Source organism: Scleropages formosus, chromosome 3, assembly GCF_900964775.1.
Source record: "Scleropages formosus chromosome 3, fSclFor1.1, whole genome shotgun sequence".
Lineage (NCBI taxonomy): Eukaryota > Metazoa > Chordata > Actinopteri > Osteoglossiformes > Osteoglossidae > Scleropages > Scleropages formosus.
In genome coordinates, this window is record NC_041808.1 from 32,308,181 (window position 1) to 32,333,387 (window position 25,207).

Sequence of the window (25,207 nt, forward strand, 5' to 3'; positions counted from 1 at the left end):
GAGCCGCACTCCTACTGTTCCACAACAAGTGCCTCTGAGGCCTGGTCTGAGAGCGCAGCTTGTGTGGGCCGGCCTCTCGGTAACAGCATTTTAAGATGAGAGGGAAAAAAAGAAATCCCAGCCTAATCTCCCAGGAGTCTTCAAGTCTTTTTTTAGTCAAGAGGAGTGATGTATTGTAAAACGATTGGTTTGTCTGCCCTTTTCCGCAGAAGAAAGAACAATTCAATGACTTGCTGTGCAGTTTTGTTTTGGTACCTCAATCACAAGAACTGAACAATGCTGGTTCTGGTGTTGAAGAAATTCTGCCAGTGAGTCATTCTCGCTGCCATACGCTGCAATGTGAAGGTTCTTACACCATGGCAGCGATACACTGACCCAAGGCTGAATGACAGCCTCCTGCTTTAAACAGAAAATGGTTAAAAAAAAAAGTGCTTTGCTATACACATTTAATCTGGGGTCAAGATTAATATCAAATGGCAATCAAGCAGTTTAAACAAATGCACTCATCAGAAGAGTGCACCGAGACACTGGGAGGACAAGGTGGTTGCAGATGTGGCCACTGCAAGTCCAAGAGACAGGCTACTGGGCCATGAATGACCTTGAGGCTTTGGTGTGCTGAGGCACCTGTTGATTCAGAAGACAGCAGAACCCCATCCTTCACCTCCTGTAATTCCTCTGTTCAAGTCTAAATTGTGCCTCATTACATGCATTCTCTTCTCAAATGAAAAGGAGGGGTGGCTCGTTACATCAATGGGGCTCATCCTTACTGCCATTAAGAAGAGAGCCGCGTGCACCGCGCGCGCTTCCCGCCGCTCGCTCGGGGATTATCTGTATTGACACAGCTGGTGCAGGAGCGCGCGCCCGCTGGTGACTGATGATGGCTGTTTGACGCACCCGCAAACAGATGAAATACGAGCGCACACGAAAAGGTGCGAATTCGTGACCACGCCGTGTGGAGGGAAAAACAAAAAAAGAAAAAGATTGTAACGTTTTTATCAAATCATTGATTGTCATAAATTAATCCGACTTCGCAAAAAACAGCACTCACTGACTTTCTGTGAGGATCTAGCTTTCCGTTGCAGTGAGTTAGCCGAGTGGATTTCGAACGGAGAAGCTGAGGTGGAAAATGTTCTAAAAAAAATAAATAAATAAATATTACGGTTGTACGGCAGGCAGAGCTGCTACACTCGCTGAAAAACACAGCTCCGCGTTAACTCGTATGAGGCGGGAAATGGACACTGCTGCTCCGTCCGTGTTGTGTGGACAGCTCCATCCCTCTACCTGGTGGGGTCGTCTCCCCTCATTGCCGCCATCATCTCAGACTTACCAACTTTCCGTGATTAATCACTCCAAGTCGCCGGGCTTCCGTGTAATTAAGACAGTTATTTTAAACTGACGCGGAAACGCAGAGTTTGAGTCACCGTTCCATTATTAGATAATCGGGCACTTTGACACTTACTTTACTTCAGTTTATTTCGCCTCGTCTGGCCACCCACCTTGAAAGCCATGTCGTAGAACTCGCTGCTGTTGCTCAGGGACGGTCTGCTGGGCCGGACAACCCCGTTGGAAGGACTCTCCGCTCCGCAGCTCAGCGCCTTGCTCGTCTTCCCCTTACCTGTGCTCTTCGGGCTACATGCTGTCGGACTGCTGTTACTTTTCCCCTTCACCGCCTTTTTTCTGGACATCTTCCTTTCTTTCCCCAGCCGAGTCTACGACGTCCTAGGCGCAGTTCTTCTCTGAGCACCGTTTACTGAATAGTAGTAACTAACTGTTAATCTGCACTGCTTTACCTTCGTCTTCACACTTGTTTTGCGCAATTTCTTGTTATGTGTAAATCAATGTATCTAACGTACTGACTGTCACTTCACCTCAAGTTTTCACCTGTGTGTCAGTATCGCAGCTATTAATGTCTTACTCATTTTGGTCGTAGGACTAATTGGCAGTTGTCCAGCTCATATACTATAGCCCTTTTCTCTCTGATGCTTCAGACACCAACTCCTCTCCGGGCTTCGTCTTAGCAGTGACTGCACGGCTCCGCCGCCCTCGACACCGACAACACGCGTGGTTCTTTCTGAACACGATGTCAACCAATCGCAGCGCACCCTCTGTCAGCGCCGACCAATGACGAGGCTGCGCTCTCCTTAATATTGACAACAAACGTGGTTCTTTCACGAGGAGGTGTAAGCCAATCGCCGTGCAGCATCGCACAACGGCGACCAATGACACGACAGAGAGGAGGGGCGAAATGCACAATCAGACGGGCGGTCGGTGCTACGCCTGATGCGCTCCGATGATCGTTCCGGCCACTTGTTGATAACCGGCAAGCTTCACTGAGACACTGGAATCTGTGGACGGTACAACTATTATATATCTTTTCCCGCTGTGAAGGTCGCCGAAAGAATTTAATGAACGTAGATTGCAGGTTTTTTAAATAGCATCCATCCAGGGTACGGAACGCAAATGCTTAGTTTACAAATAATAATTCACAAAAATGATAGAAGAGCAGCATATGTTTTTCATAATTTTCTCCATCATATTTAATTATTTTATTATTATTACTACTTTTGCGGTGCGAACCGTTACTTTGACCTTTTTTTCTTGTGTCATAAGACGCTGCACTGAAACCTTCCTTCCGCTGACAGATTGCGCCTTGTAGGCGTACATATGCAAATATATGCAAATAAAACCAAGAGATACACCAATAAGAAGGTACTTTCTGGTTGCGCAGGCAAAAGCAGCAAACCACGTCTATTCCTGTTTCAACACCAGTCAATATGAAGTGCAGAAAAACAAAGCAAAATACAACAGAAATGATGCACGTATCCGTAAATACACATGATTCATGCGTTCTGGTGTGGAATGGAATCATTTTCATGAAGTTTAATTCACTCGTGCTGATTCAGATGGAGCATTTTTAGTGTGTCCTGGCCCTGCTTTGAGTGACTCACTCAACAAAACATATGCGAAAATTAATCATTAATCATTAATACCTGCGATCACCGGTTGCGTTTGCAAAATGATGTTTCTCTTTAATTACCTTCTTTACGCAGATGAATTTTATGCTTCATTTCTGTACCGCACCTACTCACCAGCTTAAAAATCTCACAATGTAATGAGTGCATCAAATCGAGGATGGTTTTTGGGGGCAGGCCCAGGTGCTCAGGTAAAACAAGGAAAGCTGCTGATGGAACAAATCACGGTACAGACAGGTTGGCTTTCAAGATGTTGAAAAGCTCAGAATTTTTAACCCTATGAGCCTGTGTCAGTGTCACTGCATAAAGTGACAATTTATTAACATAACAACGCCGAACACCTGCTCTGTGATATGAGCTTTCTGGGACTGACTCCTGGCCCTTGTAACCCCACATTTATTCATTTTGTTGTTGAGGCTTTTCTCCAAAGCAACTTACATCCCCAATTCCAAAAAAGTTGGGACAGTATGGAAGATGCTAATGAAAAGAAAAAGCGTTTCTAAATTGGCTTTGACTTGTATTCAAACAAAAACAGTATAGAATTTATTTCATGTTTTACCTAATCAGCTGCATTGTTTTTTCAAGATATACATTTAATCTGAAACTGATGTCTGCAACACATGCCAAAAAAGTTGGGACAGGGTTAGTTTAGGACTAATAACAATGTGACAAGTTGAGATAACAATGTGATGTGAAACAGGTAATTTTAAACAGGTAAGGCAATCATGCTGCAGTATATAAGGAGCCTCCAAAAAAGACATAGTCCTTCAAGTGCATGGATGGGTTAAAGTACACCAATTTGTCAACAGATGTGGCAGCAAATAATCCAGTGCTTTGAGAATAACTCCCCCCCCAAAAGACAAATTGGTAGGGTTTTGAGCATTTCACCCTCTACAGTGGACAATATAGGGATAAGATTAAAGGAATCTGGTAAAGTCTTGGTATGTAAAACCACTCCCGAATGCACATGATTTCCAATCCCTCAGATGTCACTGTTCTGAAAACTGCCATCGGTCTGTAATGGATATCATGACATGGGTTCAGGAATGCTGCCGTAAACCTTTGTCAGTCACCACCGTTTGCTGCTGCATCCACAGATGTAAGTTATACCTTTACTATGCAAGGCAGAAGCCATATCCATCAATGTAGTCCAGAAGCGCCGCTGCCTTCTCTGGGCTCGGTCTCATCTGAGATGGACAGTAGCACTGTGGAATCATGTTTTTTGGTCCAATAAGTCAACATGTAGGGGGCGCGGTGGCACAGTGGGTTGGACTGGGTCCTGCTTTCCGGTGGGTCTGGGGATCGAGTCCCACTTGGGGTGCCTTGTGGTGGACTGGCATCCTGTCCTGGGTGTGTCCCCTCTAGCCTTATGCCCTGAGTTGCCAGGTTAGGCTCTGGTTCCCTGTGACCCTGTTTGGGACAAGCGGTTCAGAAAGTGCGTGTGTGAGTCAACATGTCAAAGAGTTTTTGGAAAGAAACAGCCATCATGTTCTCTGGGCCAAAGAGGAAAAGGACCATCCAAGCTGTAATCAGCTTAAGGTCCAAAAGTCAGCATCCATCATGGTATGGGGGTGTGTCAGTGCCCATGGGAGGGGTATCTTGCACTTCTGTGAGGGCACCATCAATGTAGAAAGATATGTAGAAATTTTGGAGCAACATATTCTGCCGTCCAGGTGCCATCTTTTCCGGGGATGTCCCTGCATTTTCCAGCAGGACGACGCCAAACCGCATTCAGCCCAGATTACGAGTTCATGGTTGCGTAAGCAGTGTGCCGGTACTAGACTGGCTTGCCTGCAGTCCTGACTTCTCTCCAGTTGAGAATGTGTGGCCCATTATGAAGCGCAAAATATGGCAACGAAGGTCCTTTACAGCTGCACACCTGTATAATGGATGAATGGAGGAAATTTCTACTTTCTAAACTTAACCAACTGGTGTCTTCAGTGCCCAAATGCTTACTAAGTGTTATTAAAAGACAGGGTGATATTACAAGGGTAAACACTCAGCTGACCCAACTTTTTTGGAATGTGTTGGAGGCATTCATTTCAGAATAAATGTATATCTTCAAAAAACAATGCAGCTGATTAGGTAAAACATTAAACACATTGTCTTCATACTGTTTTTGTTTCAAAACAAGTCAAGTAAATGTAGAAATAACTCCTTTTTGCTTTTAATTAGCATTTTTCATGCTTTCTTAACTTTTTTTGGGATTGGGGTTGTACAATTAGTTATCCATTTATACAGCTGGGTAATTCTTTACCAGAGCAATTTTAGGGTGAATACCTTGCTTAAGGACACTACAGCAGTAGGTGGAATTAGAACCTGCAACCTTTGGGTCTAAAGACAGCTGCTCTTAGTACTACACTACCAGCATCTCTGTGCATTAAATTAAAGAGTGGTTATTGGAGATTAATGGATTTACAGTTTCAAACAACTACAGCATTCTCTGTGTGTGTGTGTGTGTAAGAGTGATGGGGCGGCAAAGAATAGGTCTCACTCAGCAGCTACACCAATACCTTTATTCTCAAGCAATCAAGGTAGGTTTTTGCATCCCATCCCAAAGAGCCCCTTGACTTATATTTATTCATTTAGCTGACATTTTTCTCCAAAGAAGCTTATAGTGTTAAGCTACTTGTAATTATTTTACCCATTTATACAGCTGTGTAATTTTTATTGGAGCAATTTAGGGTACAACACACAGAGGGGGGATCAAACCTGCAACCTTTGGGTCTAAAGGCAACAGCTCTAATTACTACTCTACTAGCTTACCAATAAAAACATCAACTGACATCATCCAGTGATATAAAAATATAAAGTAAGCACAATAAAATAATCCTTTTCTAATAAAAAATGGTGTTTGCTCTGACAATCATTTATATTCGTTGTTTGCAGTTCTTTGCATTATGGAGATTTAAACAAGCTGAAATGATGGCATTGTCTGGCATTGTCTACTGGACTCTTTCTCCATCGATTAAACTTCACAGAAATCAGATGCAGCTATTATTCATTGGTTTTGGCAGTGCCATTAAAATCAGGTCCAATTCTTCTGGCGACAGAAATGCAAATACGACAGGTCTCAACAGAGTCTGCCTGACTGGCAAAATATCCTGATTAGAACTGAGCCAATATACAATATTTCAAAAAAAAGTTCTCCTTCCCATAAGAAGCATTGTCACAATGCAGGAGAGTAATTATGTCAGTGAATTCGGTTTGGAAATAAGCCCAAGAATCTCAGCAGAAGCAGGTCCTGTAGATCTTTCTGTTTTGATTTCTTTTTCCAGATAAGACAGGAACTGAAAGGAATTGTACCAGAGTGGACAAAATGATAAATTACTAGATAGAGTAATTTGCATAAAAAAATGTAAAAGCACATTTACATTATGGCGACACTGTTGTGCAGTGGGCTGTTTAGGTGTCGGTTCCAGTCTGGTTCAGTCTGCACGTTCTCGTGTGTCTCTGTCGGTTTCCTTCAAGTGCTCTGGTTTCCTCCCACAGCCAAAAGACGTGTTCCAGGTGAACTAACACATTGTATGAAACCGCTTGTCCCAAGCAGGGTCACAGTGAGCCCGAGCCTAACCCAGCAACACAGGGCGCAAGGCTGGAGGGGGAGGGGACACGCTCAGGGCGGGACACCAATCCATCGCAAGGCACCCCAAGCGGGACTTGAACCCCACACCCACCCGAGAGCAGGCACAGGCCAAAAGTGCTGTGTCACCACACCCCCCCTCCAGGTGAACTGTTTACTCTAAATCACCCGTATTGCGTGACTGGGTACGAGTGTGCGACTACCCCTCGATGATGTGGCGTTCTTTCCAGTCTTGTGCCCAGTGATTCCAGGATAGACGCTGGACCTCTGAGACTCTCACCAAGCGGTCAGCGAAAGTGAACGAAATAGATGTACATTACAGTAGCCAGACCTCAGCATCACTGGAGGCATTAAAAACACAAAAGCAAAACACAATAATGTTATTGTACACTAGGGGGAGCAAAAGGCCACATCATTTCACATTTCTTTGTGGAGAAATAAATAAATAAATGAATAAATTAGTACAAATGAAAAGGAGAAATGGGTTTCGTGCGCAGGAAACTAATTTTAAGTTCAAGGTGTGTTTTCATCTTGCTCCTGAAACAGTGACTGCGAGATGTTGTCCGTTTCCATGACCTCATTGTCACCTTGACCCAAAACGTCAGCAAAATTGTTTAGTGAACATAGTCATGCTTACTTCTCTTTTCAGTAAGCTGGTAATGAAATCTGTATCTCTTATACATGTTCTGTATTTTCTATGAGATGTACGTCGCTTTGGAGAAAAGCATCTGCTAGATGAATAAATGTAAATGTTCTGATCCCTAACCTTCTGCAGTACGAAGTGGCCTGTATCTGATGGTGGGACGGGTACTGGTCAGTCCAGCCACATTGAGCTCCTAAGCACCCCTTGTCCCACCCGCCAAGCCTTGACAGCTGAGATTCATTGTACACCATGCAGCTGTGCCCCTGGAAACAACTGGACATTTTGGAGGGAATTAAAGAAGTCAGCAATTCCTTCCTGGTTTAAAAAAAAAAAAAGCTTAACAGTCCTGTCAAGGAGGTTTAGACATGCCACTGGACATCACTCTTGGATTTCTGGGGGCACACTTTTGTGTGCGTGTGTATGTGTGCTGGCAGTTTACTGAAATATGAAATCAGAGAAACGATTTCAAGGAATCTTGCAGCAGCTCTTCACTTTGCAAACAAACATGCTGTGGCAGATGCACCCTGCATTTCAAAAGCATCGGAACATCAGCTGGTAGCCAGGCGGTTAAAGACACAGACTATAACATAAGGGTCGGTGGTGTTGTTCCCCTGTGAAGGACACTGAGTGTGAGACACTCAAGTAAATAATCCACAAGCTGAAATGGCAATGAAATAACGGTGTAACGGAGCTGCAGGCACATTAACCCTGCAGTAGCCAAGTCAGCAGGACGGGAGGCTGAACAGAACGTGGAGATTCCATGATCCTAGACTTCTTCTCTCCTGGCACCAAGGGAGGCTGGCAGGACAGAAGGCTGCCTGCCTGCTGCCCAGGGAACCACGTGCATCCTCAGCTGTGAAAATGGGGAGGGCTGCTGGACGCAGGCCCACCTGGGACAGCTGCAGCTTAGATAGCCTTCCTCTCCTCCCTGACCAGTCCTCCACCATGGATGCCCTTCGCAGGGAAACAGGCATGAAGAGGATGAGAAGCCCCTGACAGTCTCTGATTCTTGCCTTTTTTTAATCATATATACATTTACCTGGCAGAGGGCATGGTGGCGGGGTGGCGGGGTGAGTTGGACCAGGTCCTGCTTTCCAGTGGGTCTGGGGTTCAAGTCCTGCTTGGGGTGCCTTATGACGGAGTGGTGTCCCGTCCTGGGTGTGTCCCCTCCAGCCTTATGCGCTGTGTTGCCGGGTTAGGCTCCAGTTCCCCGCCACCCCGTATGGGACAAGCAGCTTCAGATGATGTATACATTTACCTAAACTTATTTATTTAGCAGATGCTTTCCCCCAAAGCGACTTCCAATGATTTTCATGTAGAGTTATCATCCCACACACCTTATTCACCAAGGTGACTTACACTGCTAGATACACTACTTACAATGGGTCCCTCATCAATGTTTTATCTGAGCTTTCTGAGAGCACTAGAGTTCTGGCACTAAAGAAGATCCTCAGGAGAGATTGAAATGACGAGCGTGAAAGAAAACCCCTGCAGCTCAGTACTCACAAGCACTGCTGGCCTCTTTGCCTTAAGGAGCAGTTTAGCCGAGAGCGTAAGGATCATACCTATGGCCAACAAAGAGCCATCTAATTTAGACATGAAGCAACAGGGGGGTACTTGCACGCTGACAGACTGAGACGAAGAAGTGTGTTGAGAGATGTTCCATCTGGAAGAAACATGGCCGTTTTTAATTTTGAATGTTGGGAGTATCATTTACAGAGTCATCCAAGGAGGTTTAAAATGGGGTAATGACGGCAAAAAAAAAAATCTTTAACTGAGCACAGGGTTTTCGATGATGTAAGAACAGGACAGAAAGATTACAAGTACCAAGACTTTATTTCTAAACATTCCAATTCCCACAGACTTAAGTGGTGAAGTAATTCTTGAGTACCAAGGCAGCGCTAAAGTTGTTCACTGAAGACATAGAGGGGCATCAGCAAGGAGCTGGCAGTGCAGTACTTGGAGCTGTTACCTTTGGAGGCAAAGTTTGCAGCTGCTAATCTGACCTCCTGCTGTAGTCCCCTTGAGCAAGGTACTTACCCTAAATTGCTCCCGTAAAATTACCCAGGTGAATAAATGGATAAATAATTGTAGGTAACTTAACATTGTAAGTTGCTTTGGAGAAAAGAGTCAGCTAAACAAGAAAATGTGCTGACTGATGCTTGTTGACGTTTATACACTGCTGGGGGTTCATCCCCATGCACACACTCTTCCACGTGTCAGTGTCACCCTCTCCGTGAAAGGTGACATGATTTATGGACTCGCACATGGTGCGGCCATCACGGTCAGGCAGCGCGGTAGCGGAAAGGCAGCCTGGAAAACCGCTGAGGCAGCAGAGGTTTGATTTTACACACTTGGGTGTACGGGAGAGCATCCAATGTCTGTGTCAAGTGTCGCGGGCAAACTTTTATTTATTTCCTAAAGAGGATGTGCAAGTGTTAGAGGGCAGCTCTTACTCAGGCATTGTGGATGTGGCACCTTTCACAAAGGTCCAAAATAGATATCCCACCTAGAATTCACAGGGAAAGCAGGTAGCAAGTTTTCTTGTGGTTAAAAACCTGGGTAAAAAGATGTGTGGGCACTGAGCATTGGGTAATCTCAAAAATGAATTAAAACTTACTAATTATCAGCCTTAACATCACAGACCTATACCTACAGTCTCATTCACTTACTCATTTTTGTTAACTGCGTGTACTGGTCAGGGTCACTACGGTCCGGAGACGAGTATCCCGTGAACCAGATGGAAATCCGTCGTAGGGTAGCCGCACACGCAGACATTCAGTTATCCACTTACACAGTGCGGGCAGTGTAGAGTGTCCAAGTCATCATTGAACATCTTTCAAACGTGGGGAGGAAACCAGAGCATGTGGAGGAAACCGACGCAGGCAGAGGGAGAGCATGCAAACTCCACAGATGCCAAAAGTCTTATTGAATGAATTGATTTATATATTACTTGATTTTAATTTCTCAGCCAATGATTATCCATGGTGACTTACAATTTTTCTCCTTCAACAGTGGGATATTTTAACAAAGAAATTGCTCAACTATAATAACTGTAAGGAGTTGGGAGTTTCACCACCCTTAAATCAGAGGAGTCACCTCTCCTCTTCAGTATTTAACCAGTATTTAACACATACAAACTGCAGCTGCCAGGTAAACTCTTTTCTTGACGCTCTGAGACTACCGGATTAACTAGAGATGGAGTGGATTAGTCCGTAAAATTGTTCAGAGCTGCTGAGATGTAATCTGATGGTTGTTCGTTTGAATCCTGCTGTAGTACCCTTTGATTAAGGTACTTACCTTGTAATGATGTATCAAGAACACCCTGCTGTGTAAACGGGTAAATGACTATAATGTTGTTTATCTGACATCGTAAGTCACCATGAACATTGGTGTGTTATTTATGTTGGTATTTCTTTTTTTGCTCTTCTTGTTTAGCGCTTCTCCTGCTTTGGTACCAGTTTCATTTGCTTCTGTAAAGAAAATAAGAGTATTGGCTGTGTTATATGCGTCTCTTTAATCACTGCGCCTTTTAAAATAAAAACCTGGACTATGCATCCATCACTTCCAGTAACAAGTGATCGTAATACATTCCCCTCCTGCTGGCTTCAGTAGGACCTCCTCACTCCAGCTCCTGGACCCTTCTCGCTCCAGCTTAATGGTGGGATCCCCTCTACACTGAGGGCCAGCAGAGCAAACTGGGAGCAGCTCCAGACCAGAGGACTGCTTTTAAAGGGGAAACCAACATGGAAATGGGCTTAGCTGGTTTAGAAGGTTCAGCGGCAGAGGGCTGGGGCTGATTTTTTGGCACGGAGGAGATGTGGTAAGAGGAAGATGAGCTTTGCTGAGCTCGTGAAATAGACGGGGTGTTATTTAAACGTGGAGGCAGTGATGGCGATTTGTGGTATGTCTGGTCAGTAGGGTTTGACGCTCGCCTAGCGGAGGGAGCTTAGTCGCTGGTTGGATCCTCAGAAGCCAGTCGAGGCATGATATTTTTCCAGGAGGTACCAGCAGCACAAGTGTTTGTATGAGTGTATGTGCGTGTGGAGAACAAAGTGCACGCGCGCTTGGACAGACATGTAGACAGAGAGGGTTAAACGTTGGCTAAGAGAGGCTGGAGGGAATGGGCTGTGTTAACAGAGCCAGCAAGGCAGTGGGTGATGATGAGCTCATCTGCAGGCGGGATTTAGTAGTGACAACTGGAGACACAGCCTGAGCCAGCCCTGCTGTGGGCACACGGTATCAAAACAACTTTCTGGTAGCGCTGTCCTGCTGGCAGGGGCCCGATGCCTTCTGCAGCCCATTAGCTCACAACTTGTTGGACAGGACTCCACCAACATAGCACAGGTTCCTCTACGGAGTGACCATGTCGGGTTTCATTGCAAATGACTCGGTACTACGACCTTCAGAAGTATGCTGCATGCCCACTCTTCGAAAAGGTCTCTCTGAAGGTCCATCTGAGGTGACATGGTCCATCCTGGCCTGCAAAAAGCAAAGAAGAGAATGTTTGGCTTCAGGATGAAGAGTTTTGCCTCAGTATTGTGGGCTGGAAGCTGAATCCTTCAAAAGTGAACTCAATGAAAGCATACGGTCCACAACATCTCATTGTGGACCTCATTTCTGGCATTCTAAACGACATGGGAAGGGTTTTGATGCTTGTTCCAGGTGTTTCCAGATTTCTCCTTAAGCCATAAAGTGTCTCCGGTGCAGGTGGCTTGGTGCACTGGCAGGGAACCCTGAACGTCTACTAACCAACGTCTCCTTCTTCTCATTTCAGCGGGTTCCCTGCTGAGAGCAGCAACTGCCGTTTAGCCTCTACCCAACGAATCCTGCTGGAATCATTTCATGTGGAAAGTCACTCAAATGTTTTCTTTTTAAAGGAAAAAAAAAAAGAGTTCAAGTAATTACACTTCGTCCTCTGCAGAACGTTAATCGCTCTGTGGCAATTCGTTAGCGATGGCAGCAAACCCAGTTTGATTAATGGATACGTGTGGTGATCGCGATCGCTCCGTGTTTTTACTGCACCAAATTAAGTATGTGACTGAATGTCTGGACTGGGCTTTCCAGTTCTGTAAAATTAATGAAAAGCCATAAAAAGTGGGCCAAACTGTTTTCATGCCCACTTATTCCAGCGGACGTCCCCCATAAAAGCATAACTATTAGTGGGTCTTCCGAGACCAGTTAGCAAGACATGGCTAAATAAACCATGCTTGCGCTATAAAGACCTGTTCTGCCACCTCCAGTCCCCAACCCCCAACTCCTCTAATACCCTCACCCTCCCTCGCAGCTCCAGCGTTGGCTACCTAGCGTGGCTGAAGAGCCATTGGCATAGTTTGAGCCCATAAATAGTGATTAATGTCAAACCTAGCCCAAACCTGCCTGCTATTCTCAGCCTCGGGGCCAATCCACACCCTAGCTGACATGCCCAGGGGCCTGCTGTGGGCCAGCCTGTCAGGCTACAAGCAGAGGCAGCCTGGCTAGCAGGGGGATTTGGAAAAGGACTCTCCTAGGAGAACCATTTGTGTAGGAGACAGAAAGGCTTCATACACGAGAAAGACTCTCAGAAGGCAGCTTGCGATCTCAGTGCTGCGCTCTTCGAACAAGGCTTGCTGGGTTCAGGTTGATCTCTTGTTCTGGTTTGTTTTTCTTCATTTGTTTCAAAACCTCATACCGAGGTTCACTTCCGAGTAACCGTCAAAGATGTACGCCTGTAACGTCCCCCAACAGAGCTACGGTCATCTGGTCACAGAGCAGTCGGAATACAATGAGAGTGATATTCAATCTGCCGCTTCCCGATTCAATCTTCCCCGCGGTTTGGCTCTGAACTTCTGCCACCGAGGCCCATCTCCTGGGTCCTTCATCCATATCCTGTTTGAAGCCGGATCAGACCGGTGATCTGGGGACATCATACTGCGAGCCTGCTGCCGTGGACTTCGCTCTTGCCTTACGGGGGGCATTTAGCACGGAGCACACGCTGGGGACCGCCCCTCGAGCAACCACTGGGTGGCAGTGCAGCTTCAGCCCGTCATGTGTGGCACGTCTTGCTCCTGCGTTGCCAGATTTCGCCATTTTCAAGTAAACTGGCACCGGAGCACATGCTTAATAGAAGGCTATGCTATCCCCCATGAAATCATGGCCATCAAAAAATGAACTGAGGAGGACGCGTACGCTTCTTGCGTCCTTCTGCCGGTTGAAACGTCTCATGCACATTGCAAAATATGACCTTTAGTGCCTATGAACACAGCAAATGTTCACCTTCTTTACCACATTTCAGCTTGATCAGTAGGGTGTTAACATGATCAGTAGCACAGTGGCTAAAGGCCTACACTTGTAACCTAATGCTACTGATGTACATTTATTTATTTAGCAGATGCTTTTCTCCAAAGGAACTTATAATGTCAAGGTCACAATTATTACATGCTAGCAATCATTTACCGATTTATACAGCTGGGTAATTCTACTGGAGCAATTTAGGGTAGGTACCTTGCTCAGGGGTAGGCATCAAACCTACAGCCTTTGGGTCTAAACACAATAGCTCTAACCACTACACTACCAGCTCTCCCGTTAGTCCCCTCTAGTGTCCTTGAGACAGAGACTTACCCCAAATTACTCCACTATGAATATCCAGCTGTATAAATAGGACAAATTCTCTAATTTGATTTAGATAAAGTCGTAAGATCAGGATAACAGTAACGTTGATGAGTGTGTCGTCACGGCACGCTGACCCATCGACAGCCTCTTCTGAAGACCATTTAGTACCACATGGTGCGGTGCCCAAGGGGTAAAGAAGGGACAGGCATTAAGGCAGCTCATGCAGCCCACCATGAGGTCATTAGGCAGGATGAGAAGTGCTGGATGCTCACACTGGTTCTACATTGGAAAACTGGGGGCAAGTTCTTTGCTTCTCTTCTCCAGCTGTATAAGGGGAACATGGTGAGTCTAAACCAGTAACCGACAGATTACCAACGGAAGGAACCAGTGCGATGTGCTGAAAACAAACAAACAACAAGCAGAAAAAAGCTTGTGAGCTGCAGCAGCAAAAGACTTTCCGGGGGGTCGGCGGGTGGAGAGCTGTGGTTGCTGCATCCACTGTGTTTTTATATGCCTCATAACAGCATGAAAAAGAAGAGGAGAAAGGGGAAAAAGAAAAGAAAAGAAAAAAAAAAACGAGCGCCATGCCTGGAATTAATAAAGCTGTGTCTTTATTTGGGATGGGGAACGGCGCCCGAGGACAGGCAACCGCATCCTTCCTGCCTGCAGTGTAGGGACAGGAAGGGCCGCCTGGGGAGGTCACACGGTCAGTGGCCCCGACGAGCCCCCGCTGCTTCCTGCTAGGGTCGGCAGGGGTCACGGGATAAGTACTTCCGGGGTTGCGTGAGGTGCCACCTGTCTCCGGTTGTTTCCCTGAAGCCCCTTTTTTTTTTCCTCTTTCCATTGCAACCAGGTGGAAAAGAGATAGGGGAGGAAGTGCACAATGCAGCCTACCCAGCACTGGGGGTTTAGCACAGCATGATGAGAGAGGTTATAACCCCTGATGAGACAAAGCTGGACGTGTGGTATGCTTTAAGTCCTAGTACCATTGCCCTTTTTTGAAGAAAGGGTGTTTTATTTGCTCTTGCATGACTGCAATCACATGGAGGGACACAGTTGTACATTTGTACTGACAGAGCATCTGGATCAAGATCTCAACTCCTTGACAGGTCTTAAGGTTGGTACCACAGTTACTGTCACTGTTTTTTATCAAATTCTGTGTTTCCCCAGTTTTCTCAGTTATTTTGTGCCGTAACATGAACAGCTCCCAAGTGGAGGTACTCCTAAGGCTCTTCTGTTCTATTTTTTAAACTAATCTCAGTTCACTGCAGGAGTGTTTTTTACACTATCAATGTAAAGCAGACAACTTCTGGTTTTTTTTTTCTTCTTAACAGAGAAAGGACCTTTCCTTGTATTTCAACTTGCAGCCTTTTGGTCACAAGTCAAGATCCGATATCAGACCCCAGAACTCTGCTGCTCTGTCAGAGTTCCTGCATCACAACCCGGATTCTAGTCTCCTATTGTCTAGCCATACCTGAGATGCACATATTAGTAACCTGCAGGTATTACTTTAGTTTATCAGTCTCATATGTACAAGTAATTGAAAAATATTATGAGTTTGGAGGAAGACACATGACCCAGGTTGGGGACAGAGGATTGGCTGATGTCTCACACCCATCACATCATTAATGGAGCAGCGGGGCCAATGGACCATTTGAATCAGACCTGTGGCCCTCTGCCTGAGAAAAAGCAAGCTGACAGATGTTATTTAACCTTGTCCAAGGTAGTTCCCAGCTTTCATGTGGGTAGTTCCAAAACAGGGACAATAACTGAGCTGTGGCTTCATTAACAGTATATTAGTATTTATCTGCACTACTTAGTGTTCATGCACAAGGCTTGACTGTGTCTTGTGCTGTTATTTCAGTGCCTCAGGCCACTTTACACACACACACACACACACACACACACACACACACACACACACACAGAGAGAGTCAGAAGCTGCATGTCCCAAGGGGGTGGTTGCGACAAACCAGAGCCTAACCCAGCAACACAGGATGCAAGGCTGGAGGGGACACACCCAGGACAGGACGCCAGTCTGTCACAAGGCACCCAGGAAGGACTCGGATCCCAGATCCGCCAGAGAGCAGGACCCGGCCAAGCCCGCTGAGCCACTGCGCCCCCCGGCCACTTTACTATAATTCATCAGTCCTAAGAAATACTTCCCCTTTTTATTTTTTAGTACACTCATCCCCTCATTGTTCGATCTCCTCATATGCGGTTTTCATGTAACCTATCTGGGATTATTAATGCTGCTTATCGTTCATCAGTCTGGATTTCCATATATTCAACCTGCCACATCCAGTCTAGGCTGTGACCTTCAGTCCTGCGTGATAAACGGAGACCATATTTGAAAATCGTACCACATGACTCTGTGGCAGAGACTGGGAGACACATTGCATTGTGGGAACCATGTACCTCTGCTCTCAGCTGTGGTGCCTTGCCTGCATACTCATCTGTTTGTGCTTTTACCCTATTTGCACCATCATACTTTCTTTTTCTAACTATTCATTTATGTACATGTGACATTTAGTCTTTTTATTCCTCTATTCAGTCCATGCACACTATCATGTTAAGTTTACTTAATGAAATCATCATTTCTTAAAAAATTGTTTTATATTCACTAGAGCCTTCCTGAATGACATTTCCAATTAGAGCTCACTGTTAATCCTGTAAAACCCGGTATACTTTCAAAGATAATTAAAAATAACTAATCTTTAATCACAAGAAGAGAAAGGAAATTAAACAAAATAGAATGAAATAAAAGTCAACTTCATCATTTTTACTTCTGTTACAAACGTAGACTTAAAACTCTCGGATATAGGATGGTGAGGAAGCTTTTATATACAAACTCATGCTTGCTGTTGCAACTGAACACAATTTAAGAAGTTTAAGGATGCAATTAAATAAGAAATTATTTTATTTTCAAATTATTTTCCAGAAAACAAATGACAAAATGCCCAAACATGAAGGGCTTTGGGTATAATATTGTTACTGTTATCAATTCTATTTTGTTGAACTTTTGCCATATGATATTAGGCATCGTTCAAGGTGATTTTGGAGCTGACTTGGGAAAGCCTTGGGATTCCCCTGAAAGAAATCATGGAGTAAGTAATGTCATTATCCAGGTTTTTGATGTTCAGTCTGTTTTCAAGGAGGAATTTGGGACGGTCAACAGGGAAAATGTATACAGGGTATACAGCAGATTTGTACTTGTCATCTACCTCTGTACCTTCTGGCTGTAAATTCAGGGCTTAAGTCACAATCCTGTGTTATACAGAATCCTACAATACGCTGAGAGATACGTCACTGCTTATTTATAACCACATCTTATAATAAAACACTTGGAGATACACTGCATGAGATGTCAAAGGATGGATTTCAGTTGAAAATCAAAAGTTACAAAAAAGAAAAATTAATGTCTAATGTTTTAATCCATAATTCCTTATGTGTTATGGTTGTTAAAAATGCTTCTGAAGAAAATACTGTACTGGTATACAAACTAGCATTCATAATTCACACACACACACATTTTCAGAACCGCTTGTCCCATACGGGGTCACGGGGAACCGGAGCCTACCCGGCAACACAGGGCGTAAGGCCGGAGGGGGAGGGGACACACCCAGGACGGGACGCCAGTCCGTCGCAAGGCACCCCAAGCGGGACTCGAACCCCAGACCCACTGGAGAGCAGGACTGTGGTCCAACCCACTGTGCCACCGCACCCCCCCATAGCATTCATAATTCCTGCTTACTAAAGAAGAAACACACACACACACACACACATTTTCAGAACCGCTTGTCCCATACGGGGTCACGGGGAACCAGAGCCTACCCGGTAACACAGGGCGTAAGGCCGGAGGGGGAGGGGACACACCCAGGACGGGACGCCAGTCCGTCGCAAGGCACCCCAAGCGGGACTCGAACCCCAGACCCGCTGGAGAGCAGGACCTGGTCCAACCCACTGCGCCACCGCACCCCCACTTAAAGAAGAAACCGTTGCTTAAAATGACACTACACTTTTTATGTTACATATAAAGATTAAAAAACACAAGAACCTCTCAAAATATACAGCAGTCACCACAAAATATAGACATTTTGTGGAGCAGGACAGGTATAAGATAATACACCTTTTACACAACAGTATTTCTCCTTTCTCCATCAATGAAAAGATGTTTTTGCTGTTGCCTCTTGCTACTATGGCTTTAAATTCACTGTGGTACAGCAACGTACATACAGGATTTTGAAAACAAATTTACCTTGTAGCTATGTTTATTCTTGCACCGGTAGAATAATTGAGAGTGAGAATGGGAAGTTATCAAATACAGTACTGATTAGATATTGTAAAACAAACAGTAAGATCCTGTAAGTATGAAATGTAGTTGATGATGCATTTCTTACTTTCCACACATCCTATGTTGTCTGGCTTCATGGAGCGTCATTTCATTCCTTGCCAAGAGTTTCTGTCCAGTGCTCCTGCTGCTAGTGTTTTACTAGTGCTTTGTGTGTTCTTCGCGCATGAGTGACGATTTATGGTACGACTCAACTTTTTACACTCCCTCTGTTTACTCGTTCCAAAAATCTTTAAAAGTTCAGCATCAAATCCCAAGGGGCTGCCCTCGAAAGGATGAGGACTTCTACGTGCTTTTCATTTCTTTCCTTAATGCCCATCAATCGACTTTAACAGCCTTCCGTTATTTCTAATAGGAAAAATATCCCTGCTACATGTAACTTTCTACATTAGCATGATGTAGAGGGGTTGTTTTTTACTGAGTTCCAATATGTATCGGATTAATATGAGTAAAAATACGTCTATCTTCAAGGTTGATCTTAATATAAGTCTTTCTTAAAATGAAAATCTTCTTTTCTTTTTCACACCCCCACACATGGAGCACTTCCACTTCTTTTCTGGGTCTCCGGAACCGGGATGGGGAGGGGACACGAGGGCCCGTGGGCGATGGGCTGAGCCACCGGAACCGAACGGGCCACTGGGAGATGCGGGTGGAGGGAGGGCAAGCAGCCTGACGATTGGCGGTGTTTGAGAGGCTGCCAGACAAAGCGGAGAGCCCTGGCAGTCTCCTTGAGACACGGAGCCTTTGCTGCGGTCCCCAGGGGAAGGCCATATGAGGGGGTAGAGAGGAAAAGGCCCGAAGGCTGACGGCTGGGAGATGGGCCGCCCCGGCGCAGCACGGCACCGCTCCCCATACTCGCAGATGTTTTGCATCAAAAGCTGTCCTTTTGGAATCATTATTTTTGAAAGATGCGGAAGGTCGCAACAGTTCAAACATAGAAATGACACTCATTTGAAAAAAAAAAGAACACAAATGACATTATAGAACTTAATTATACAGCCAGCCCCCAGAATTACATCTAAATTGTTAATTAAATCAGAAAAATTCCACTAAAACAGAAGGACAAACAGGCTTTTTTTTCACATCGAGGATCTCTTTGAAATGCCAGAATTTTTGTGACATTAAAATGAAAAGATATGCTCAGATCGCTCAGGCCTTCGGAGCGTTCAGGAGCACGGATCTTCACAACCGATGTTCACGCAATTACGTGCACGTTTTGAAAACTTGCCAAAATCCCGCTTTCCACTTGGTTCCTATTTTTGTTTGATATGTCAGTTGTATGTAGCAAAGACCTCTCAGCACAGTCTGACAACCAAGTTTTTCTTCCTGTTTCTTGAACTATGTTCTTCAGAGGAATCTTCTGATGGAATCATTGAGAAACATCTGCTTTTGGGATTAGGTCTTTAGCCCAGGTGATGCTGAGGAAGAGCTAAAGGAGGGGCAAGGGGCCATGAAAATGAAGGGATGCTTGTGTTCATATGGAATATAATATAAGGTATGATAATTGCATTATGAGCTCGCTAGCCTGTATCTATGATTTTGGAGACTTACAGTAAGAATCAAAGTAGGAACTTGGACTGATAAGGCAAATAGTTTATTATGGGTTCCCCTACCATGGAAAAAACCACTCAGAGGTAAAAATGTCTCTTATAGAAGTTTCCATTACAGCCCCACACCAGCAATGCTAGAAGCCTCATATTGGGAATCCAGTTTCACTAAATCACCACTGTGACGACGGCGGTCCTTTTCGGAACCACGCGCAGGTACAGACTGCCTGCAGGGGACAGACAAAGTGTTCTTTGAGTGCTGTGGTCGGGCGGGCCGCCAGCTGGCTGTCCGCACCTACCGCTTTCGGGTGGGTGGGGGGGATGTAAGGACTGCTTTATTGGGAGCAGATTGAATCCCATGTCACCAGTGCCTTTATTAACGCTCGACACATGAGCACCCACTTTTTAACAGCCGAGCCTCACTACCAGGTAACGCTCCTGTCTGCGGGGGAAAATGATCACCCAGGCCAGTAAACACGGCATTGTGACAGCGTCGCATTTATTAATGCTATTAACAATACCAGAGCGCCGTGCTAAGATTCCAAGGCTGTTACCTAGGCAACAGCAGAATTTGTTTTCATTGTCAATACTTGTGAAAATGTGTGTGTGTTCGGCCAGCTCTGTGAAGCAGACATAACGCCAATAAAAATTATTTCAGTAAATAATACCAGAGTTACTTACACCAAATGACTTAACTCACACAGCTCTCACAGCCCAACCCTACATTTCCCCCAGTACTTAGACACAGAGGAGCATCCTCTGTGTTAACAGCTGGTTATCACTGTGGGCGTCAGGGGCTCTCTTCACAAGGGTCTTCCTACGAACAGGCTCTTAAAAATCACTGCCACAGAAACGCCGATTAAAAATTTCTGCCAGTTCCTCGTTACACAAATTAATAAGACACAGAAAAGGAACTTCAGGCACTAACCACCCTGCATTATGAATGCCACATAGAACAGAAATACTGATATTGCCATGTAACAAAGATTCATGCGTTCCCATGGCCATCCCCTGTCCCCAGCACAGGAAACTATCAGAGCTCCTCTTACAGGAATGCCTATCCATAGATTCACTCCTTGTCTGTTCGCCAGCTGAACAGCAGGTGGGACAACTGCCATATTGGCAACCTCCCTCCTTCCCTTACATTATAATCGGAGCCTGATTTTCCATTGGCATGTCTCCTCGAGTAAGGTGTGTGTGCCGATGTGCGCGTGACCGCATGCTGGAAAAAGCATGGGTTACGGGGGGGAGCCTGAAAAGCAGCTCTAACTGAAAATGTCACGTGACGAGCAAATATTACTGTGGTAATTGCTGGTAACTCAACCGCAACTAGGGGCAGATAAATTGATGCAAAGTGTGTTTCCAGTGCAGACAGCAGGGGCTATTGGAAGTCCACACTAATAGCTCTGGTGATTACACTTCCATGCCGGCAGTGCTGACAGAGCTGCTGTTACAGGACAGAGTTGTTGATGGCAGGGTGAAGAAAAGTCAGAGCCCTGTCAAAAAACACTGTGCTGTCACCATGGCGACAGCACTGATGACTATGACAGTAGTGATGCATGGTGGTGTTTACCGCGGTGTAGGTGAGGCAAAGCCCTGACACACCCATCCATCCATTCATCCATTCATCAATCCATCCATCCATCCATGCATGTATTTTCATTAACCGCTTGTCCTGATCAGAGTCGCAGCAGCCCGGAACCTATCCTAGCAGCGTTGGGTCCAAGGTTGAGGGGGGTACACCCTGGACAGGATGCCAGTCCATACAATGTTAGGTATGCATACTCATAACATGTACAGTTATATTATCCAGGTGGTCCCTGACTTACGGTGGGGTTACGTTCCGTGAAACCCATCGTAAGTCGAAAATGAGTTTAATACACCTAATACACACTTCTGGGAGATCCGGATCGCTGCCGCTGCCCAGCATCGCAAGAGACTATTGCACCGTATATCGCTTGCCCGGGAAAAGAAATCAAAAAATTCAAAGTACGGATTGTCTATCGCCAGCTTACCATCATAAAGTCGTAAAAATCGTAAGTCAAACCATCATAAATCGGGGACCACCTGTGCTAAAATTTACAGTGAGAAATTTTTACTGGAAGAAAAGGTGAACTCCTGCTCAAAGGTATTACAGCAGGAGGTGAGATTCAAACCTGGCTGTTTTGAGTACAAGACAAAGGGTCAGGTGAAGAAAATATGTACTGCAAGAACACACTTACACTCTCACACGGATACGAAGATACACACCAGTAACCCCCCCAACCACACACACAAACAGATACTGGTCAGACACCCCTCAACATCATAGACACATAAACACAAACACAAATGGGCTGGCAGACACACAAACACGCAAAAAAGAACCCGCCGACACACACAGCCAGAAGCCAGAGCTGACCCCTGACCTTAAGCTGCCACAGAGCAAATCAAGACCATGGGGCATGAAGGAAGAAACTAGTACTTGGGGGATGGGGCTTTTGGTTTGAAGGGACTGGGAGGACCATGGTGCCCCAAGGAAACTGTAACACACTCCAGGAAGAGGCAGTACCCTTAATATGAACCCAACAATGGAAGCCATTCTCCTCTGTGCAAAAAGAGTCCCTTCCATAACAAATTTGAATGGCACTCTGCCACCCAGCTCAGGGTACACGAGGGGGGGGGGGGGGGGAAGGAGCACAGGGATGCAGCCAAAATACAAGAATACAACTTGAACGCGACGCGGATGATTCATTTCCTGTCGTCTGGTTATACCAAGACTGTGCTCAGCGATGGGGTGAAAAAAGAACTGAAGACAATGCCCCAGGAGCACAGCTCTGATCACGTTAGCATTTCGCTGCTCTACGTCAGTGGTGTTCAGACATGCTGAGTAGCTGCTGAGCTGTGGATCCACTTGCTGCCAGGCACAGCCAGACTCGTTCCCCTTGGGTGCACATATACTTTCCTAGAATGGCTTTTAAATTGGACCCACTGGATTTTATAAGCAACACTTGTTTTCCTTCAATGGGAACACCATTGCACTGCGGCCTGTGGCGTAATCCATGAAATCCATGGGCCAAGCATCCGCCAAGACTTCCAAACCTTCAGTGCACCAGATGCTCCCTCCGACAACAATCTTTTGCGTAGTGCCGATTCACAGTGGCTGCAACACTGTAAGACACTATAAAATGCTTCCCCGTTGACATCACTGGGATACGTCGGAGACAACGTTGCACAGCCTGAAGGAAAGGCTGGGAGGGAAGGGGATAAAGAGCAACCATGGATGTTGGGTGTGGATCATATTTGCAGCATCTACAGCGATGGACAGATGTGAAGTTGCTGATGGATGGGACAGCAGCAGGTGCTGAGTCAACTGGGGGTGAGCCAGCTGTGTGGGGCCAGCCATGTGGTGACTGGAGATGGGCACCTGTGGCAGTTCGGGGACAAGCAGCATGGAGATTGAAGGAGGAGCTCAGTGTGACACCGAGTGCTGAAACAATACTCTTCGATGTGGAACGACTCATAGTGACCACTGGGAGTCTTGACCACAAGAGGGGCACGGTGGCACAGGGGGCTTGGCTGAGTCCTCTGGTAGGTCTGGTGTTTGAATCCTGCTTGCGGTGCCTTGCGATGGACTGGCGTCCCATCCTGGGTGTGTCCCCTCCCCCTCCGGCCTTACGCCCTGTGTTGGCGGGTTAGGCTCTGACTTGCTGCGACCCCGCTCAGAACAAGCAATTTCAGCCAATGTGCGCGTGTGTGTGTGTGTGTCTTGACCACAGTCACGTTACAGAAGGGCGTTAGAACTTCCCTGCCATCGCAGGTGCTGCACTACTACAGTGCCATATTGCCCCTTAAAGACAAGGCTAAGTAAACTTAACTGGCTCACCTGACTTTCCTGAAGAAGCTACCGTAGCCTCACCGTGTGTTTCCGTTGAAAAGAATGGAAATGGGGAGGAAATCATTGTTTGAAACTGGATTTTGCTTTAAGAACAGGAACTAGATAGCCAGTGTTTTGCATCAGAAGAGGCTAAAGATATAGCGCTAGCCTGGCTAATAAGTAAAACGGTGACTCTCAATACAGACTTATTCTTGCCTTTAGTAAATATGCACGGCAATGGATTATATGTTTAACCGTCACTATATGTCCACGTATAGCTCCTTATACCGGCGCTACGCTCTCCCTCTTTAACAAAGGCACATTCCCCAGGCTCACAGTCTGGCCAGCTGAGCACATTGAGATTTATTCCTTTAGCAGACGCTTCTCCAAGGTGACGTACATCTCAGGGAACAATACAAACACATCAACAGAAGGAGGGTTCTGGATGCAGACGTGTGATTTTTGACTTCAGACAATTTGTGAAAGTATAAGCCAGTATACGTTACACAAGTAGCTGGATATAGGCTTTTCCATTATTAAATAAATTGTGACTAAAAAATATTAAGAATGAACACTCGCACGTTAATCATGCACTTACGAGATTAGGGGATAAGTGACGTGAAGAGAGGTGAGCTTCGGAACCTTTCTTAAATGTAGAGAGAGATTCAGCAAGAGCAAGAGACGAAGGGAAGGCAGGATGTCCCCAGAGTAGAGGGTTTCATAAAAAAAGTGAGTATAAACCCTGTCTGAGATCCACACCCAAAGCAAACATATTTGAAACGGTGAGATGTTTCAAGACCAGAGTTACGACTTCTGAAGCAAGGAGAAAGTTTCATCTGACAATGAGGGTGGAAATTCACCTCCACGGAGTCCGCTGTCTGGTTTGGACTATTTCCTAGTTCTCAGCCGATCCAGTCGTCCAGTGACACCTAGTTAACAAAGGCACTGGACTCGCTCTCTGTTGAGAATCCAGGCAGTCTTGGCTAGGAATGGTGAAGACCAGAGTGGGAAAAGAAAAGCAAAGGTGGGAATGACCTATCAGCATCCAGTGCCGCTGCTAAAGCATTAACCCTGAAAACAAAGCGATAAAATGAAAAAGAGGGAAAAAAAAAAGAGGATTCTAACCTTAATCGTCCTTCAATTTTAGGATGCAGTACCTCCAATCTCACTTCGTTCGGCCCCGTTCCTCGCTACGGCCCAAGGCTCACGAAGAGGAAACCGTACTTTTGCAACTAAACCCAGAACCGGGAGACTAACAAGGCACCCACAGGCTGTTCCGTAAACCAACCCTGTTATTCAATGGAAGCTAATGTGATAATCCACCCAAAACCGAGCAGCCAAACACCCTTCACTCCACATAAAACAAACATGACTGACTCCATTCGCCCGAGTTCTTCCGCAAAGGCCTTTGGAGGCGCGGTGACCCCCTTCAATGCTCAGCAGGAGGAAACACACTGTGTACTCTGGTAATGAGGATGACAAAAGTAGGAAAGTGTGCTGGGGCTAACTTAGACATTCCTTAAATAATGCCTTGCATGCTGATTTTATTTCCGGTCAATGTCAGTTGAAAACAGCACTCGCAGCGTAGTGGTTTTTGTCCTCTTAAAGAATTAAACTGGCTTCATCTGGTTACTCTGAGAGTTATGGACACCCTACTCTGGTTT

The 25,207-nt window shown here is 45.6% G+C and overlaps 1 protein-coding gene across 3 annotated transcripts in view; it reads right to left on the reverse strand.

The window, feature by feature from the left end:
• The window catches only part of LOC108940734 (ras-related protein Rab-26-like), a 128,095-nt gene that overhangs the window by 69,057 nt on the left and 33,831 nt on the right, over positions 1 to 25,207 (reverse strand). For 2 of the 3 annotated variants that reach the window (XM_018763101.2, XM_018763093.2), the window contains exon 1: positions 1,497 to 2,027. The exons of the other annotated variant lie outside the window; for it this stretch is intronic. In XM_018763101.2, the coding sequence (XP_018618617.2) occupies positions 1,497 to 1,685 (189 nt within the window). In that variant the 5' untranslated portion in view covers positions 1,686 to 2,027. Of the gene's footprint in view, positions 1 to 1,496; positions 2,028 to 25,207 lie in introns of those variants that run through there. 3 annotated transcript variants of the gene reach the window in all.